The 16,913-nt window shown below is 42.5% G+C and overlaps 2 protein-coding genes across 2 annotated transcripts in view; one reads left to right on the forward strand and one right to left on the reverse strand.

The window, feature by feature from the left end:
* LOC119377491 (cell division control protein 6 homolog) overlaps positions 1 to 8,628 on the reverse strand; it is a 28,317-nt gene extending 19,689 nt beyond the window's left edge. The window contains 2 exon segments of the mRNA XM_037646926.2: positions 3,595 to 3,701; positions 8,502 to 8,628. Of these exon segments, the coding sequence (XP_037502854.2) occupies positions 3,595 to 3,701; positions 8,502 to 8,623 (229 nt within the window). The 5' untranslated portion in view covers positions 8,624 to 8,628.
* A 2,309-nt stretch (positions 8,629 to 10,937) lies between these two features.
* The window catches only part of LOC119377492 (Golgi reassembly-stacking protein 2-like), a 44,958-nt gene continuing 38,982 nt past the window's right edge, over positions 10,938 to 16,913 (forward strand). Inside the window, 3 exon segments of the mRNA XM_037646928.2 lie at positions 10,938 to 11,152; positions 13,839 to 13,919; positions 15,142 to 15,345. Coding sequence (XP_037502856.1) covers positions 11,090 to 11,152; positions 13,839 to 13,919; positions 15,142 to 15,345 — 348 coding nt within the window. The 5' untranslated portion in view covers positions 10,938 to 11,089.

Here is a 16,913-nt window from a genome sequence, read left to right on the forward strand (position 1 = left end):
TCAAAGTTGCTTCCACTTCCCTTTGAACCAAAAAGAATGGCATATGCATATGCCTTCTCTCAACTTTAAAAATATTGTGCTGGTTAGTTGGGTCATGACAGATATCCTCATTTTCTCTAATATGATATAAACTATTCGAATTCGCTTCGACCAAATCACTATTCGCTTCGAATTCGCTTCGGACCTAAAATTTACTATTCGCACAAGCCTAACTTTTAATACACTACAACAGAAAGAGTGACGATTCTTCAGCACAAACTTTCATAAGCTTCCTGCATATTAGCACAAAGAATTATGAAAATTTCGCCATTATTTGCAATACGTGAGACAATATTGTGGTGACAAACAATTAGTTACTAACTATCGTCCAATTGCTATATTTCCTGCCTTAGTATTGAGAAATTATCGTGAAACGTCTTAATAACTACCTAGCCAAGTTCCATTTATTAAAGAATAACCAATTTGGTTTCCGCCCTGGAAGTTCCACCAATCTTGCTGTGCTGTCTCTAACTGACTACATTAAAAAATGCATCGACTCAGGAAATTTCGTAGGATCTGTTTTTGACTTCACTAAAGCTTTTGACACAATTAACCATCAGTACTGTTTCATAAACTTGAGGTATAACTGGTCTGCGTAATATTAAAAAATATTTACTTGACCGACAGTATATGGTACGCGTAGCGGAAACATTCTCGACAAAAAATGCATTAACCAGGGTGTACCACAGGGCTCAGTAATAGGTCCTTGCTGTTCATTTTATATATTAACGATCTTCCGGATTTCTCAGTTCATCCGACAACGATCATTGCATTTTATACGCCGATGACACTACCATATCTTCATCTGATAAATCTATTACTGTTCTCACTTCACGGCTAAATACTGCATTGAGTAACATCATGAACTGGTGGAGCAATAATTACTTAGTTCTAATCCCTCAAAAACAAATATATGGTGTTTAAGACTGCTCAAAGGCCCTTAACAATTATTCCCGACTTAACACTTGGGACTCATTCTATACCCGCTTGCGAAGACGTCACATTTCTTGGCATACATCTTGACCCTAAACTTACATTCCGCTGTCATTTCCACCATCTCAAACATAAAACTTCGTTTGGCATCCGCGCACTAATCAAAGCTCGCCCTTTTTTCTCGTGAGGCTTTCTAGCGTTGTACTTCACTTTCATTCATAGTCACATTAACTATGGTATCGCTTCATAGGGGAACATGTACGCTTGTCACTTATCAGTACAACATATTCAAAATCAGTCAATACGCATTATCACTTCTAGTTCCATGCAATCTAATGCTTCTGTGTTACTCCACTCCTTCAATATCTTGCCTGTCATTCGTTTGTACCAGTACAACATAGTCGTCTTATTTCACAAGATGCTTCATAATAACTCATGCATCCACTCGTGTCACGTGATTTACTGCAGAATAAAAACCTGACGAGATTTGCAGCTAATAAAAATTTTTGTTACCAACAGCTCACACTAATTACGGCAAAAAAACATCTGCATTCACTGCTTTTCACTCTGGAATGATTTACCTACATCTATCAAATCTTGTTTCCCTTCCAGTCTTTAAAAATTACCTTAGACATCACTATCTGTACTAAGTGTACCCACGTCATGGCTGTTGTCTAAAGACTTCTTTTTTTTGGTTTACTTTGAATTCTTTTGTTGTGCTTTTTTCATGTTTAACTGATCTGTATTGAAATGTTTTATCTATATGTTTTGTTTTTTCTAATAATTTGTTCATTTGCTGCTGTTATTTATTACCTACAATGCTTGTTAAACGAACCGAGGGTCCCACTACAGTTCTTTAACTTTGGGACCCTCGTCTGTATATTAGCTAATCTTGTATTACCTTTTGAAATCAATAAACTGAAACTGACTATTCTTATCTTACAAGGCTATGTGAACAGACATTATTGTGCTCATCTTGAGCCTAGACCTCTTGGCCCATCGTCCTACCTCTTGTTGCCCTGTCACATTCGTGGAACTAAATTAACGGGATACTGCAGACTAGACGAATCAACCACCTTTCTTTGAACCTAATGTAGTGGAGCAAATGTTTAACATCAAAGCTACCACTCACAATTGAAACTGCCAGCAGTGCATTTAAATACTGCCATTATTGTATTTATGTAAACATTGCTGCAAAAATAAGCTGTCGTTCAATCAAAGTCAACATATGCTGATTGTGTATGCTGGTTTTAACTTTCTGTTAACCAATAGGAGGCATGTACCATTCTATCTATATGTTACATATGATAACCACTTCTTTTAGACAAGGCAGGCAACGCTAATTAGTTTTGCAACACCTGCATTTACTTTTACTTTAGATCAAGGCAAGCTTTGCAAGAGAAATTGGGTTTAACCCAATTTTATTAAAACTTGTCCAGGATGCAGAAAAGATAACTATTGAATTTTAGTAAAAGTGAGGGACCCTATACAGTTGAACCTCGAAATATTGAATAGTGCGGGGATCGCGAAATAGTTCAATGTAGCCAGAAATCAGTATGTAACATCCCATTAAAAATGTGGAAACTCTAGTGCACATCAATCAATCAACCATATGTGGCACAGTGAACACTCACTTGAAGCTTCAAACTAAGTATTTACTGCTTTGGGTAGAGGAGCTGCGGCAGTGTAGCCCGATTCTTACTGGCAACTGTGTGCTTAACCACGGTTACGACAACGTTCATACTACATATAAAAAATCTGACCGAGCGAAGTAGCTAGCCACATATCTGTGACAACTGTTTTGGCTAACTGCACAAAAGTAGATACCACTGCACAACTGTGAACTACTATAATGAATAGTGCCACCAGAGAAAAAAAACCAGAGAGTTGCCTTAACATGTGCATACGAACGTCTACAACTTTCGAGACACTAGGCAGTCAGTAGGCACGAGTTTGCCATGCTGTTCATGGAAGGAAGCGTCACAGACACAGAAGAAAAAAAGGCAATAAGAAATAAGCTTCAAATGTTCTCTGCTTCCCATAATCGCACCACCTTGCACGGCGGAACGGGCTAGATATAGTCTGGCGCAATGACAACCAAAGCTGAAGTCCTCAAGCGCCTGCACGAGTCCCCACAAGCAGCGGCTCCTAGGAGTCGTGCGCCAAATGCAATGCACGCTGCTACATGCGGGCGTGCAGCAGTCTGGAACGGCCACAGTGCCATAGCCACCTACGAGGGTGTTGCAGGAAGCCTGCCAGCTGTCACCAGAGCGCAGGTGGTGTTGCGGAAAAGCCTGACACCTGGGCATCAGCGCATGTGCTTTTGGGGTGGCAGAGTTCCATTCTTCGTTGTACATTCGACATAGTTTTAAATAAAAGATTAAAAATGCATGCGATTTTTAAAGTGATATGGAACGAGTTTGATATAGGCAATAATTCTATACATCCACATTCAATACATCGAGGTTTGACTGCAGTAAATAACATATCCTGTATTGTCAGTAAACCTGATTTATGCTTAGATAAGGATTAAATTTGCAACTGAAACTGATCTGTGCTTCAACCGACACAAAAGGCATTACAGATATTGCCCGGTATTAATCAAAATTTTGTTATACTTACCAAAAATTGTAGCCCGAGAATTCTTTAGTTGTGGAAGCTCGAAAAGTGAGTACAGCACTGTCTGGTTCTTGCTGTCGAGTTGGTCAATTTCATCCATCACAATTATCCTGCAGCCAAAGTTAGTAAAAGAAAACAAAACAAACAGCAAACATAAATGACACTTTCTACTGTTAGTGTTTGCCATGGTTGGTTCACACTTGCAGACACTGAAATGCCTTTAATACAGTTGATCACATGAACGAAGAAGTGTTAATTTCAAGGGCTCGTTTTCTTTGTTATACACAATATTATGAGAACTAACAGACAATAATGCCAAGGAAAGTATAGGGGAGTTTTTAGTAGTAAATGTAAGGTAAATGTGAAGAAAGAAAAGTGGACGAAAAGATAGCTTGCCGCGGGCAGGGACCGAACCTGCGACCTTCGAATAACGCGTCCGATGCTCTACCAACTGAGCTACCGCGGCGGCCATCCCCCGTCCACTTTATAGGGTAATATGTACATTTAAACGTGGGAGCGTCAGTCAGCGCCGCCAGTAGCCATGACGGCGAGTGTGGAACACTCTTTGTTTCTGCCTGTTGGCGTCACGTAGCACGTGAACTTATACGAGCTGGCAACTGACCAATAATCCCTCGCATACTACCTGAAAGCATCAGTCTGCCAGAACGAGGCCCTCGCTATGAATGAACGAAGAAGTGTTAATTTCAAGGGCTCGTTTTCTTTGTTATACACATATTAATGAGAAACTAACAGACAATAATGCCAAGGAAAGTATAGGGGAGTTGTTTTTAGTAGTAAATGTAAGGTAAATGTGAAGAAAGAAAGTGGACGAAAAGATAGCTTGCCGCGGCAGGGACCGAACCTGCGACCTTCGAATAACGCGTCCGATGCTCTACCAACTGAGCTACCGCGGCGGCCATCCCCCCGTCCACTTTATAGGGTATATATGTACATTTAAACGTGGGAGCGTCAGTCAGCGCCGCCAGTAGCCATGACGGCGAGTGTGGAACACTCTTTGTTTCTGCCTGTTGGCGTCACGTAGCACGTGAACTTATACGAGCTGGCAACTGACCAATAATCCCTCGCATACTACCTGAAAGCATCAAGTCTGCCAGAACGAGGCCCTCGCTATGAATGAACGAAGAAGTGTTAATTTCAAGGGCTCGTTTTCTTGTTATACACAATATATGAGAACTAACAGACAATAATGCCAAGGAAAGTATAGGGGATGTTTTTAGTAGTAAATGTAAGGTAAATGTGAAGAAGAAAAGTGGACGAAAAGATAGCTTGCCGCGGGCAGGGACCGAACCTGCGACCTTCGAATAACGCGTCCGATGCTCTACCAACTGAGCTACCGCGGCGGCCATCCCCCGTCCACTTTATAGGGTATATATGTACATTTAAACGTGGGCGTCATTTACTACTGGGAGCGACATTTACTACTAAGAACGTGGGAGCGACATTTACTACTAAAAACATCCCCATACTTTCCTTGGCATTATTGTCTGTTAGTTCTCATTAATATTGTGTATAACAAAGAAAACGAGCCCTTGAAATTAACACTTCTTTCGTTCATTCATAGCGAGGGCCTCGTTCTGGCAGACTTGATGCTTCAGGTAGTATGCGAGGGATTATTGGTCAGTTGCCAGCTCGTATAAGTTCACGTGCTACGTGACGCCAACAGGCAGAAACAAAGAGTGTTCCACACTCGCCGTCATGGCTACTGGCGGCGCTGACTGACGCTCCCACGTTTAAATGTACATATATACCCTATAAAGTGGACGGGGGATGGCCGCCGCGGTAGCTCAGTTGGTAGAGCATCGGACGCGTTATTCGAAGGTCGCAGGTTCGGTCCCTGCCCGCGGCAAGCTATCTTTTCGTCCACTTTTTCTTTCTTCACATTTACCTTACATTTACTACTAAAAACATCCCCTATACTTTCCTTGGCATTATTGTCTGTTAGTTCTCATTAATAGTTTGATCACATAGTACTTTTTAATAAAGTAAAGCATTACAGATCTTCTCACTAAGTGCCTTCAAAACATTACAAGTAGTCATTATGAACGTTATTGCCTCATCATTCAAGAATCTGTACATTGGAGTCCCACAAAGATCCCCTCATGCCAATATTACTTTTTTTGATACATTAATCACCACCATTAATATACACTTGCATTAATACACTTGCATTGTGGCTAAAGCTCACAAAATTTGTGATTTATAGACTAAAGGCCCAAACACTAGCAGAAAAATGCGCAAGCCATGCCACTGCCAGAGAAATGCTGCTGTGGCAATGCGGCCACATCAACTGGCAGCGAGCCGCTGCGGCATTCACGTGACAGTGAAAATCCAGCTCCTGTTGGGTCTTCATGCGGGTGGCACTCTTTCAAAGGTTTGCCTGCTGGCAAATGGACGCTGTGTAGTTACGTTTACGATCTTGGGTGTTTCTAACTCACGTCACATAAGATGATGTCATTACCAATGCCGCCATAATTATGCTTGTGTGCTCGCTTCTACTGCAGCGTCACCTCATTCAGAAAACAACACGGTGGTACTGGTGAGACCATGCTGGCACGCACAACCGAAATGTCAGACGCCAGGGCTTCGCTGGCTTGGTTGCGCATCAGACTAAGCTACTTGTCAAAGAATAGATACTCATGCAAGAGTTCTAACAACATCATTAATGCACCTTGGTTCAAAGTCATGCCAGATAAACAGAATACATGTAGATAAGCCAAACGAACACTAAACTAGCCTCTGCATGGCACCGCTATACCGAGCATGTATGTCATGGAAGAGGCAGGGGCGGCGCCAGTGGGGGGTTTGGGGGGGCTCCAGCCCCCCAAAATTTCCGCCTGCCCCCCTTTGCCCCCCAAGAGCAAGCATAGTCAAAATACAATGCATATGTTCCCAGCCTCTCTGCCCCCCCTGAAGGAACCCACTTGTCGTGGGTGCCCCCAGTAAAAAAATCCTGGCGCCGCCCCTGGGAAGAGGCGAAGGAGTCGTTCAAAGCAGCACGCCGCGAGAAATCGCGCATGGACCATCCCTCTTGTGGTATGAGAATGTTGCTGTGCGGCAGCCCTGGAAGCTTTGTTTCGCCGCTGCCGGTGTGCAGCGCACATTTTTCGGCTAGTGTATTTGCACCTTAAGGCAAACGAAGTTGAAAAGAGGTCTAGAATGGTTTTAATCAACAAACTTACAACTAATGTTAGAAGTGCTAAATACGTTTTATTCTGCAAATCTAGCAAGACCCTGCCTACAAAATCTTTATAGTTACTAATACACGATATCCCACAGGAGTTGGTTCATTTTCAGTATCTCAGCGTGCTATTTGATACCCTTCACTGGCCAAAGCAAATAAGCATAGTTCTCACAAAGCTGGCATTGGGATGCTACCTTCTCTCGCAAGCACGTCATCATTAGGATATTAACATTATGCTTATCCTAACTTTAGCACTTGTCCGTGGCCATTTTGCATATTGTAACAAATCGTGGGGTGCAACTTACAACTGATCTAAATTGATCTGCCCAACAACAGAAACTAGCATCAAGACTAATTACTCAAGATACAATCAACCCAGTCTGGCTTTGTTTAATAGGATTAATACTTGGCTTAGGATACAATGCCCAAATTAAAAATTGCCACATGTGCTTTCACTGCCGTGAAAGATAACCTGCCTTTATCTGTCTCTCCTCTTAGCCATTGTCTCATGTCCAGAAACCAAACGGTCAGAAATTTTCATCCTCTTACTAAGAATGTTACAGACAGTGTTTGCTTCAATTTAATGGCCCTCAAGTTTGCAATAAACCACTGGTACATATAAAACATTGGAATAACCGTTCTGTACTGAAGAAACTTTCATGGGCACAATAAAGCTTCATAATGTTACTGATGTGATACCTGTACTCTTATAAATGCGTTTTAGGTAATGAGCTCTGCAACTCTGACAAAATTTTCTCTTAAGACTTTTCTACTAGTATATGCTTTCAAATGTTTAGACAGAAGGAAATAATGCTTTAATATTCTCAGTGCTTGTTCGTACTTTTTGTTGTATTTTTTGTATGTTCGACCAGATTATGTTGTAAAGTGAAAATAATGTGTATGTATGTGACGTACAGGTTGTCCTAGCTATGCTTAGCCAAGTTTAAAACACTTATCAGAGCCATACAGTTTTGGGTCTTCTGTGTGCTTTTGCCAACAATTATACGCCTGTGCATCAGCGACTTGGCTATTAGGAAACCTAACTAAATAAACAAAACAACACCTTGGCTAACATTAGGCTGGGATACCCTATATTTACTTTTGCCATGTAATTATGCTCTAACCATTTTACATAAGTGATATCAGTATTTGCCTGACCATGCTATTTCAGTGGCATGCATCTATACATTGGCTACACAGTTTTGAAACTTTGTGTTATGCCTGCAAATAAACAAACTGAAATTGTAAAAAATTGCCATCCATTGGAGTAGCACAAGCTGCTCTCAAGTGTGAAAATCACTGAACAAGGCATGTCACCAAACTACATTTCAACAAGTGGATTTGTCTTTGTCAAGGCAGCAACGAAGACAAGACCACTTGTTGTAAATTAGACACCCCTAGTTCAATGATGTTTCATCACTTCAAGCCTCCATCTTCCCCTGAACTTCAGTCTTGTTTGGATTTCAGGTGTACGACATTTCTTTGCTTTCATGAACTTTCTACACATTGCAGATTCCCAATCACAGAAACTGTGCAAGCTGCTCAACTAAAGCAGAGCTTTAGCTGAAGAACAAGAAACTAGTAATTTTACTAGCCACATGGCTACACCATGGTTTGTTACATCTCCTGAAAAATACAGGTTTCTTTAGTCTTTTTTGACATGAACAAGGCACCTTGCTCTAGACTGCTTGCTTTTAAGAGCACTCACATAGGATGGCCCTTGGTGGTGAGTCTTCTGCGTATTGTCTCAAGGTGGCTGCTACAGGCTGGTGACAAGTCCAGACCCGGAAATATTTTCTGGTAAATAGCAGAGCTGCTTTGAAGTGTCATACAGTTGACAACACATACTGGAATTTGAAGAGATCTGAAATTGTATAAAACAAGTTCAACATTGAATACACTGGGTGTCCAATAATTGGCAGTAGTATCATATAAAGCCAAAGAAAAACAGGGCAAGTGATTGCAGCTTAATTGAGGTGTAGAAATGAACAGGTGGAAAAAAAAAACTACTTGCAACCAGCAAGAGCCGAATCTCAACCACAACGTACATGTACGGTGCCCTCATGGGGCAAATACAGGATTTTTCCAAGGGGGGAGATAAGCGTATGAGAAACTGATGCCTAAAGCTGAGTTGGGGCATCTACACCATACCACACCTTATACATTGAAAATTGGGGGGGGGGGGGGGTGTTGGGTTGGAGTTCAGAACATACCCCCCCCCCCCCCCAATCACTAAGTGACACTTCGCAAAATAGTTAGTGCCCCCTGGTGCACACTCTGCAACATCCGTAAGTTGGCTTTGCTGCAAGAATTATTTCCACATGCAACCTTTCGTTCCCAGACTGTTTCTTCCTCTAAGTGTGTTCACCCCTCCACATACGCGAGCACCACAGAGGCTTTTCAAAAATTACTGTGTGAATGTTACGCTTCACAGTAAACTCTATGGTGTACAGAGAGAAAGGGAGAAACCAAAGAAAGGAAAGGCAGGGATGAGCGTTGAAAGGAAAAAATTGTTCGCCTACTAGTCTGTGGTTGAGGCTGTTGTGTGGAAAAACTTGCTCGCACATGCGCAATAACTATTTTGCGAGGTGTCAATTAGCCTTTTATAAACTACCTATGGCAGGTGTCACAAGCGAAGCCTGTCAGTGCTCATGTATCCAGAGACCAGCATTGGTTTTGATAGATTTGTGCGCAAACTTGTAGCATGCACTGGCACTCTGCAAGGTAAAACTACGTGAAACACCGATGCATTACGTTGAGTTTCAGAAATGCGTATTAAACAAAGTGGGACAAAATTATAAAGTGAAAGATCTAGGTAATACAAATACATGTTGATAGCTTTGGCATATCAGCGATTACAGCGCAGATCCCGACATTCACAACTACAATTAACACTGGCCAGCAACAATTATTTCGTCTCATATAAGTGCAGACACTTCAGGATTAAACAAACCACTGAGCGTCATGCCCCAATTAGGCAGACAACTTACTTTGATGATTCGAGTATTTGTGAGAGACAAGCAGTTTTGCCAGTGCCGGGTGCGCCGGAAACATAGAGGCTGCCGGAGGTGCCCGCGCGCAAATGAGAATGCAGGAATTCCTTCATTGTCTCCATCTCTCTCTGACGACCGACAACGCGGACGCTTGACTGCGACGTTAAGTTCTGCTTTGCCTTTTGGTACAACGAAGCTACAAAAAAAAGAAAGACGAGGTCAGAATGGCGCTATATATAAACGATTACTGAGCATAAAACAGTGCAAGGCAACTTTCCAAATTTTGTGCGAAACACTCACTATCGGGCGTGGACAGACAGAGGGAAACCATATTTCATGGCTGGGTATCCTTCGCTTTCTTCGGTGACTGTGACGTTGGAGAATGATGCGACCCTGAAGAAAGAAAACGATTTCGGTGTAGCAAGCCCCACACTCCAATACATTTCGGGTCCTACGACATCAAATCAGCGCGTCAAAAATGAAACCACGGGAACCTACCGTCACCATCGGACGAAGAAGCAGATGCATCCTCAGCGCGGAGAATAACTCTTGCTAACTCGGTGAATATGGCGCGTATTGTTCTCATCGAAAAGGGCTTTTTTACAGTTGCTAGGCGACTTACTGCTTTGTTTAACTTTGGCAGCGCAGCGTGCTGACTTGCGCACAGGAAGCTGAAGAACGGACTGGGTGGAAGGCATGCCGGCAGCCCTCGATCGTCACTTGAGAGTGAACCGAAATAACGACGGGAGATCCCTTACAAGCGTGTCGTGGTTGTTACAAACACGATTCCCCTTGCAAGATGCGAAAAGCCTATGTTTCCTGACGAACGTAAAGAGGCACTTTCTAAGAGTTAGAGCACCGCAAGTAGAAGCCTAAAATCACACCGCCGTCAGCTGACTCCACACATTTTGCGCGCGAACTGCCTTGGCTGCCTTGGCGCCTTCGCACACAACACACCACCCAGCGTCAGTTTCCCGCCAATCTGTGCTGGCTTCTGATTGGCTAGCCCGCTGCAGAAATTTCGCTTCAATATTAAGAAGTAAAATTGACCGTTTTATACGTGTTAGTAAAATTATGTAAGTGGAATTACCTTCATAAATGCTCACAGTACTTATTTAATCAGACCAATTGTCACCGATAGGTGACGTTACCGATTTCCGCATCGAAAAAGTAGATAGAGAAAAAAAACTGTTGCAAACTGTGCTGTCCCCCTTGCCACGTAGGGGTACACGTTAGGTTTGTGATCAACTTGGCTCTTTAATGTGTTGATTGAAAGCTTGTTGGGGGTTGACGGTTTGATAAGATGGGCGGCTCACAAAGTAGTGCCATTCCTGGAGGCGGCACGGAGGGATATCACGTTTTACGGGTAAGAGAAGCCTGCACGTAATAAACATGCCGGTACTGTCAGCATACTTCACCTTTGCGTTCCTTGTAAATATAAATATAACAGCATGGCAAGAAATGGCGCATTATAAAGAAGATCAAGAGATAACAGTAACGGACGTTCTGTGTTGTGATGTATATCAGGTCACTGTGTGTGCTGTTGGCTGCTTCCTGAAAGCGGAACACTAAACTGGTCCGGTGCTCTCGGCGTGTGACCGCACCAGTATTTGCAGTTATGAATATTGCCATATCTATTACATGCCAAATTGACATTTTTTTTTTGCCACTTGTTCGCAGTGTCCATTTTAATCACAAAATGACTATGTACTGGGCGTAATAGCGAGTCGCGTCTCTACAAGCGACAACCGTTGCCGAGAAACGTGCGCGTTGAAAGGCGGTACGCATACTTGACTTTACCAAGTGTGAACTTGGTGGCTTCTCGAAGAAAATGCCGATTTACGTGCATCCTGGTATACAACCTACGCTGTGTTGCAGTTGCGTTATTTCGCTCGTGCGACTTCCAACAGTTGGAAGAAAAAATAATAATTGCTGGAGCTTCACGTGCTAAAACCAAGATATAATTATGAGGCACGCCGTAGTGGGGTCTCTGGATTTATCTAAACCACCTGGGGTTCTCTAACGTTCACCTAAATCTAAGCACGTGGTTGTTCTTTGCATTTCGTCCTCATTGAAATGCAGTCGCCGTGGGCGGGAATCGAACCCGCGCCCTGGTTATGGTAGTTATGGCGCTCGACTGCTGACCGAAGGTCGCGGGATCGAATCCCGGCCGCGGCGGCTGCACTTACGATGGAGGCGAAAATGTTTTTGGCCCGTGTACTTAGATTTAGGTGCACGTTAAAGAACCCCAGGTGGTCAAAATTTCCGGAGCCCTCCACTACGGCGTCCCTCATAATCATATCGTGGTTTTGGGATGTTAAACCCCAGATATTATTATTATTATTATTGAACCCTCGCCCTCAAGCTTAGCAGCGCGACTCCATACAGGCCAAACCGCGCGCGTAGTTGTAAGGCCAATCATTAAAAAGAAATTCACACACACGCATCATATATATATATATGATGCGTGCATACGTTCATGTTTCTTGGATCCGGTGAATAGCAAGTAATATGAAGTGCAGGTGCACGTACTGAAGACCGGTCCCCAGTCGAAGCGTCAAATAAATGTGTTTTTTTTACTGCAGAAGAACTGACATCTGGGCGAGTTTGATACCGTGGAACATATTGGGTGGATTCAGCGCGATAACGAGGACAGAGATGAAGAAGGTACAGCGCTGGTGTTCGTGTCCCTTCTTCATCTCTGTCTTCGTTATCGCGCTGAATCCACCCAATAAGTATCTTTTTTGTTTTTGTACGTGCACCTGCACTTCATCATATTACTTATAGATATACAGGGTGTTTCAAGAAATGTGTCCAACCTTCTAAAAAAATCAGGAAAATGCGATATCAGCTCGGGGCTTTCAGAATTGCTTTTTCTGTAGCGGCAGGAATCTTAAGGTACTTAAGGACATCATTTAGGACAGCAATTAAGAAAGTTACAATAATTAACTTTTTAATTAGTGGAGTTAGGGGATTGTGTCAAATGGGAGAATCGAAGTTCTTCATGCGAGGAACCCATCCGAGCTTTGAGATTTCGAAAAAGCGTCGTCTAGTAATTGTTGTGGCGTAATGAAATTCAACGAAATGCAACGGCTTTCAACAGCGAAAGCCATCGAATTTGGTTGAATTTCATTACTTCGTAATTATTACTAGAGACCGCTTTTTCGAAATCTTAATGTTTGGATGGGTTTCTGGCACAAAGAACTTCAATTCCCCAATTTGACACAGTCAGCTAACTCCACTAATTAAAAAGTTAATTAATTTAACTTTCTTAATTACTGTCTCAAGTCATGTCTCTAACCATCTTAAGATGCCTAGCGCTACAGAAAAAGGTCATTCGCTCATTTTGGACGTCTCAGAAGAATATGGCAGTTGCGTTCTTCCACGTTTCTGTTTAGGTTTCGCCATTGAACTTGGTTGAATTTCATTACTTCGTAATTATTACTACATGCCACTTTTTCGAAATCTTAAAGTTGGGTTGGGTTTCTGGCATGGAGAATTCAATCCCTCATTTGACACAACCACCTAACTCCACTAATTAAAAGTTAATTAATTTAACTTTTTAAATTACAGTCCCAAATAATTTCTTTAACCATCTTAAAATCCTGCCCTACAGAAAAACCAATTCTGAAGGCAGCAATCAAATATCGCATTTTCCTGATTTTTTTAGAAGGTTGGACACATTTCTTGAAACACCCTGTATATTTATATGTAGATGAATGGAAGCGCGTTTATTTTCAGAGGGCATGAAGTGTATTTCTGCCCATAGTTTTTTTATACATTGCCTTACGGACATGGATGTGCAGTTTACTAGACCAGTTATGCTACTTGCATAAAGCACACAAGCGAGATTGCAGAACTGAAATAGGGCACTTTAGGACTACTGTAGTTATGCTGGAGAACCATTCTGGTTTGTGGTTCAAGTGAAGCTGTTGCAACTGTGTCATTGCTGCATCTGTTTCTGGCATTTTTTAAAATATATAACCTGCGTAGAGCAAGAGTTGTTTTTCAGACGAAACAAAATGCACCATCACTGATCTGTCCACATCTAGGTTCAAGAGAATTCTCCTGGACATAAGGCTGGGCTGGAAGCCTTTTTTGATTTTATTGTTGCCATTGGGAATACACGCTTGGTATGTACCTTTCAACGTTGCTTTATAGTTGTCGCTTTGCCAGCTGGAAATCTTGTAAAACCTTGGGTTACATGGCATCTGAACTTTCTAGTACATTCAGGTTACTGCATCTTTATTTATTTTAAGGTATCTCACAGGCCCTAGTTAGAGCGTTGTATGAGGGGAGGGTTGGTTACACTCATGAACAGAACATGCATAGTACCATGACAGCCATGGGCGTCGGCAGGATTTTGTCTTGGGGAGTGCAAAGATGTGCTGCATAGTCGTGGGGGAGGGTGCAAAGTGCACCTTTTGCACCCCCCTGCCGACACCCATGATGACAGCTTCGGAATTAGCGGTAAATAAATATGGCAAGAACATGCAGGAATGGGCATCATTACACATTTTGTAGTATAAATGGACTGTTTTTCAATAAAATGGCAAATACATAATAGGTTATTTTCTTTCATCTGCTATGCTAGATTTGGCATTGAAACAGCGAGGAATACATGCGGGTAGCACAAGGAGGGCCTCGTGAGGGGAAAGAAAGGTAGTAGAGGGCCTCGCCACAACAGACTTAGTGCTGGTTAACATCTGAGGGTTTATTGGTCAGCTGCTGCCTCGTGCATAGGTCATGTGCCACGTGATCAGTGTTGCCAAATTAGCAGTTTTCCCACTAAATTTATCTGTATTAGGGTAGATAGCTTTACCAATGCTTTACCATGAATTTCTTTTTTTGATTTGCTGAACTTTTTTTTTTAATTTCTCTGTGTGTTGGGCACAAACATTGAATTTAGCGGGTTTTGAGGGCTCCTGTTGCGGGATTGTTATTTTTGACTTGGCAACACTGCACGTCACGCCCTCTGGCAAATAGTGTTCCACACTCGTCACCTGGGCTACGAGCGGTACTGGCTAACACTTCCAGGGATTACATGCATAGAAATGCACAACGAAGGGGACGAAGAAGCGCCTTCTGCCGTTCAAATCCTACCGACGGAAGGGGTGATTTTTCATCGAATTCATTTCAATTTAAGTCGCAATTAGTGCACTACAGTTGAAGACAACAATGAGCATCCTCTATGCTTTCCCTAGCCTAGTTGTCTGTTCGATTCACTTTGTTGTGTCTTACATGGTTTGTTGAAGTACTTGATCTGTAGCTTTTGAAAAATTATTGCACAAGGCTTTTACAGTTATTTATATGCTAATGAACACAATTGGTGTATACCCTTTTCTTTTTTTTCAGAATCAAGACAATGATCTTCTCAAGGATGTTTTAAAAGCGAACATAGAAAAACCTATTGTCATGACAGTATACAGCAGCAAAACCCAGATGGTGCGGGATGTTGAGATTGTGCCTTCGTCCATGTGGGGAGGCCATGGCCTTTTAGGAGTCAGCATTCGCTTCTGTTCTTTTGAAGGAGCCAATGAAAATGTCTGGCATGTGCTGGTAAGGTCATGAGTGAGAAATCAGTTTAGTGATTTTATTTATTTTGTTAGCTACTTGTTTGCTCTAGTTATTATTAGATCCACAGCCACTATAGTCCTCCATAAAGAAAGCGACAGAATCCCAATAAGACGGGCGTATGGCAGGGAGACACGATCTCTCCAATGCTATTCACCGCGTGTTTACAGGAGGTTTTCAGGGCCCTAGATTGGGAAGAATTAGGGATAAGAGTTAATGGAGAGTATCTCAGTAACCTGCGATTCGCTGATGATATTGCATTGATGAGTAACGCGGGAGACGAATTACAGCTCATGATTACTGAACTGGATACGGAAAGTAGAAGTGTAGGTCTGAAAATTAATATGCATAAAACTAAAGTGATGTGGAACAATCTTGGCAGAGAACAGCGCTTTGCAATAGGTGGCGAGACACTGGAAGTTGTAAAGGAGTAAAGGAGTACGTCTACTTAGGACAGGTAGTAACCGCGGAGCCGAACCATGAGAGAGAATAACTAGAAGAATAAGGATGGGATGGGGCTCATTCGGCAAGCATTATCAAATCATGAATGGTAGTCTACCACTATCTCTCAAGAGGAAGGTATATAACAGCTGCATCTTACCGGTACTTACCTACGGAGCAGAGACCTGGAGACTTAGAAATAGGGTTCAACTTAAATTGAGGACGACGCAGCGAGCGATGTAAAGGAAAATGATAGGTGTAACCTTAAGAGACGGGAAGAGAGCAGAGTGGGTCAGGGAACAAACGGGGGTTAAGGATATCATGGTTGAAATGAAGAAGAAGAAATGGACATGGGCCGGGCACGTAGCACGTCGGCAGGATAACCGGTGGTCATTAAGGGTAACTGACTGGATTCCAAGAGATGGCAAACGCGTGAGGGGGAGACAGAAAATTACGTGGGTAGATGAGATAAGAAGTTTGTAGGTATAACGTGGCAGCAGAAAGCACAGGACCGGGTTGATTGGCGGAACATGGGAGAGGCATTTGCCCTGCAGTGGGCGTAGACAGGCTGATGATGATTATTATATTATTATAGTTCACTGCTTGTTAAAACCAGTTTAGGCCTGTAGCAATGACTTGAGGGTAACCCATATTACTTGCATTTGGTGACTGTTCCTTGCAATGCCTTTTTTTCATTCATGTAGCTGTCTGTGCTTGCCTGACACCATCTGTCTAGCACAAGACCACATATTGTGTAGGCTGATTTCCTGACACCCCCTGCAATGGCAGCAGGGGCTTTCTTTTGTATGACATACCTGCATTTGTCTACATCAGCATGAATCAGCTTGTCACAGAGTCTGCATGAGCAATTTATGGGGATTTAGCACGATGTTTTACTATTGTACCCTTTTTGAAACATTTCTAAGTGGTTGTGTCGTAATGTTTATTCATTTTAATGTGGGATCTTTTTATTTTCATGGGTCTGTTGCCAATTTGGTATATAAAAAAACTAATTTGTGTCTTGTCACAAGTCTGCCATGTTTAAATTGTCACTTGTTCCTTGGCTAGTCGGTTAATACCTGGGGAAGCCATCGTAGGACACTGAAGGGCCA

The sequence above is a fragment of the Rhipicephalus sanguineus genome, unplaced genomic scaffold (genome assembly GCF_013339695.2).
Source record: "Rhipicephalus sanguineus isolate Rsan-2018 unplaced genomic scaffold, BIME_Rsan_1.4 Seq480, whole genome shotgun sequence".
NCBI lineage: Eukaryota > Metazoa > Arthropoda > Arachnida > Ixodida > Ixodidae > Rhipicephalus > Rhipicephalus sanguineus.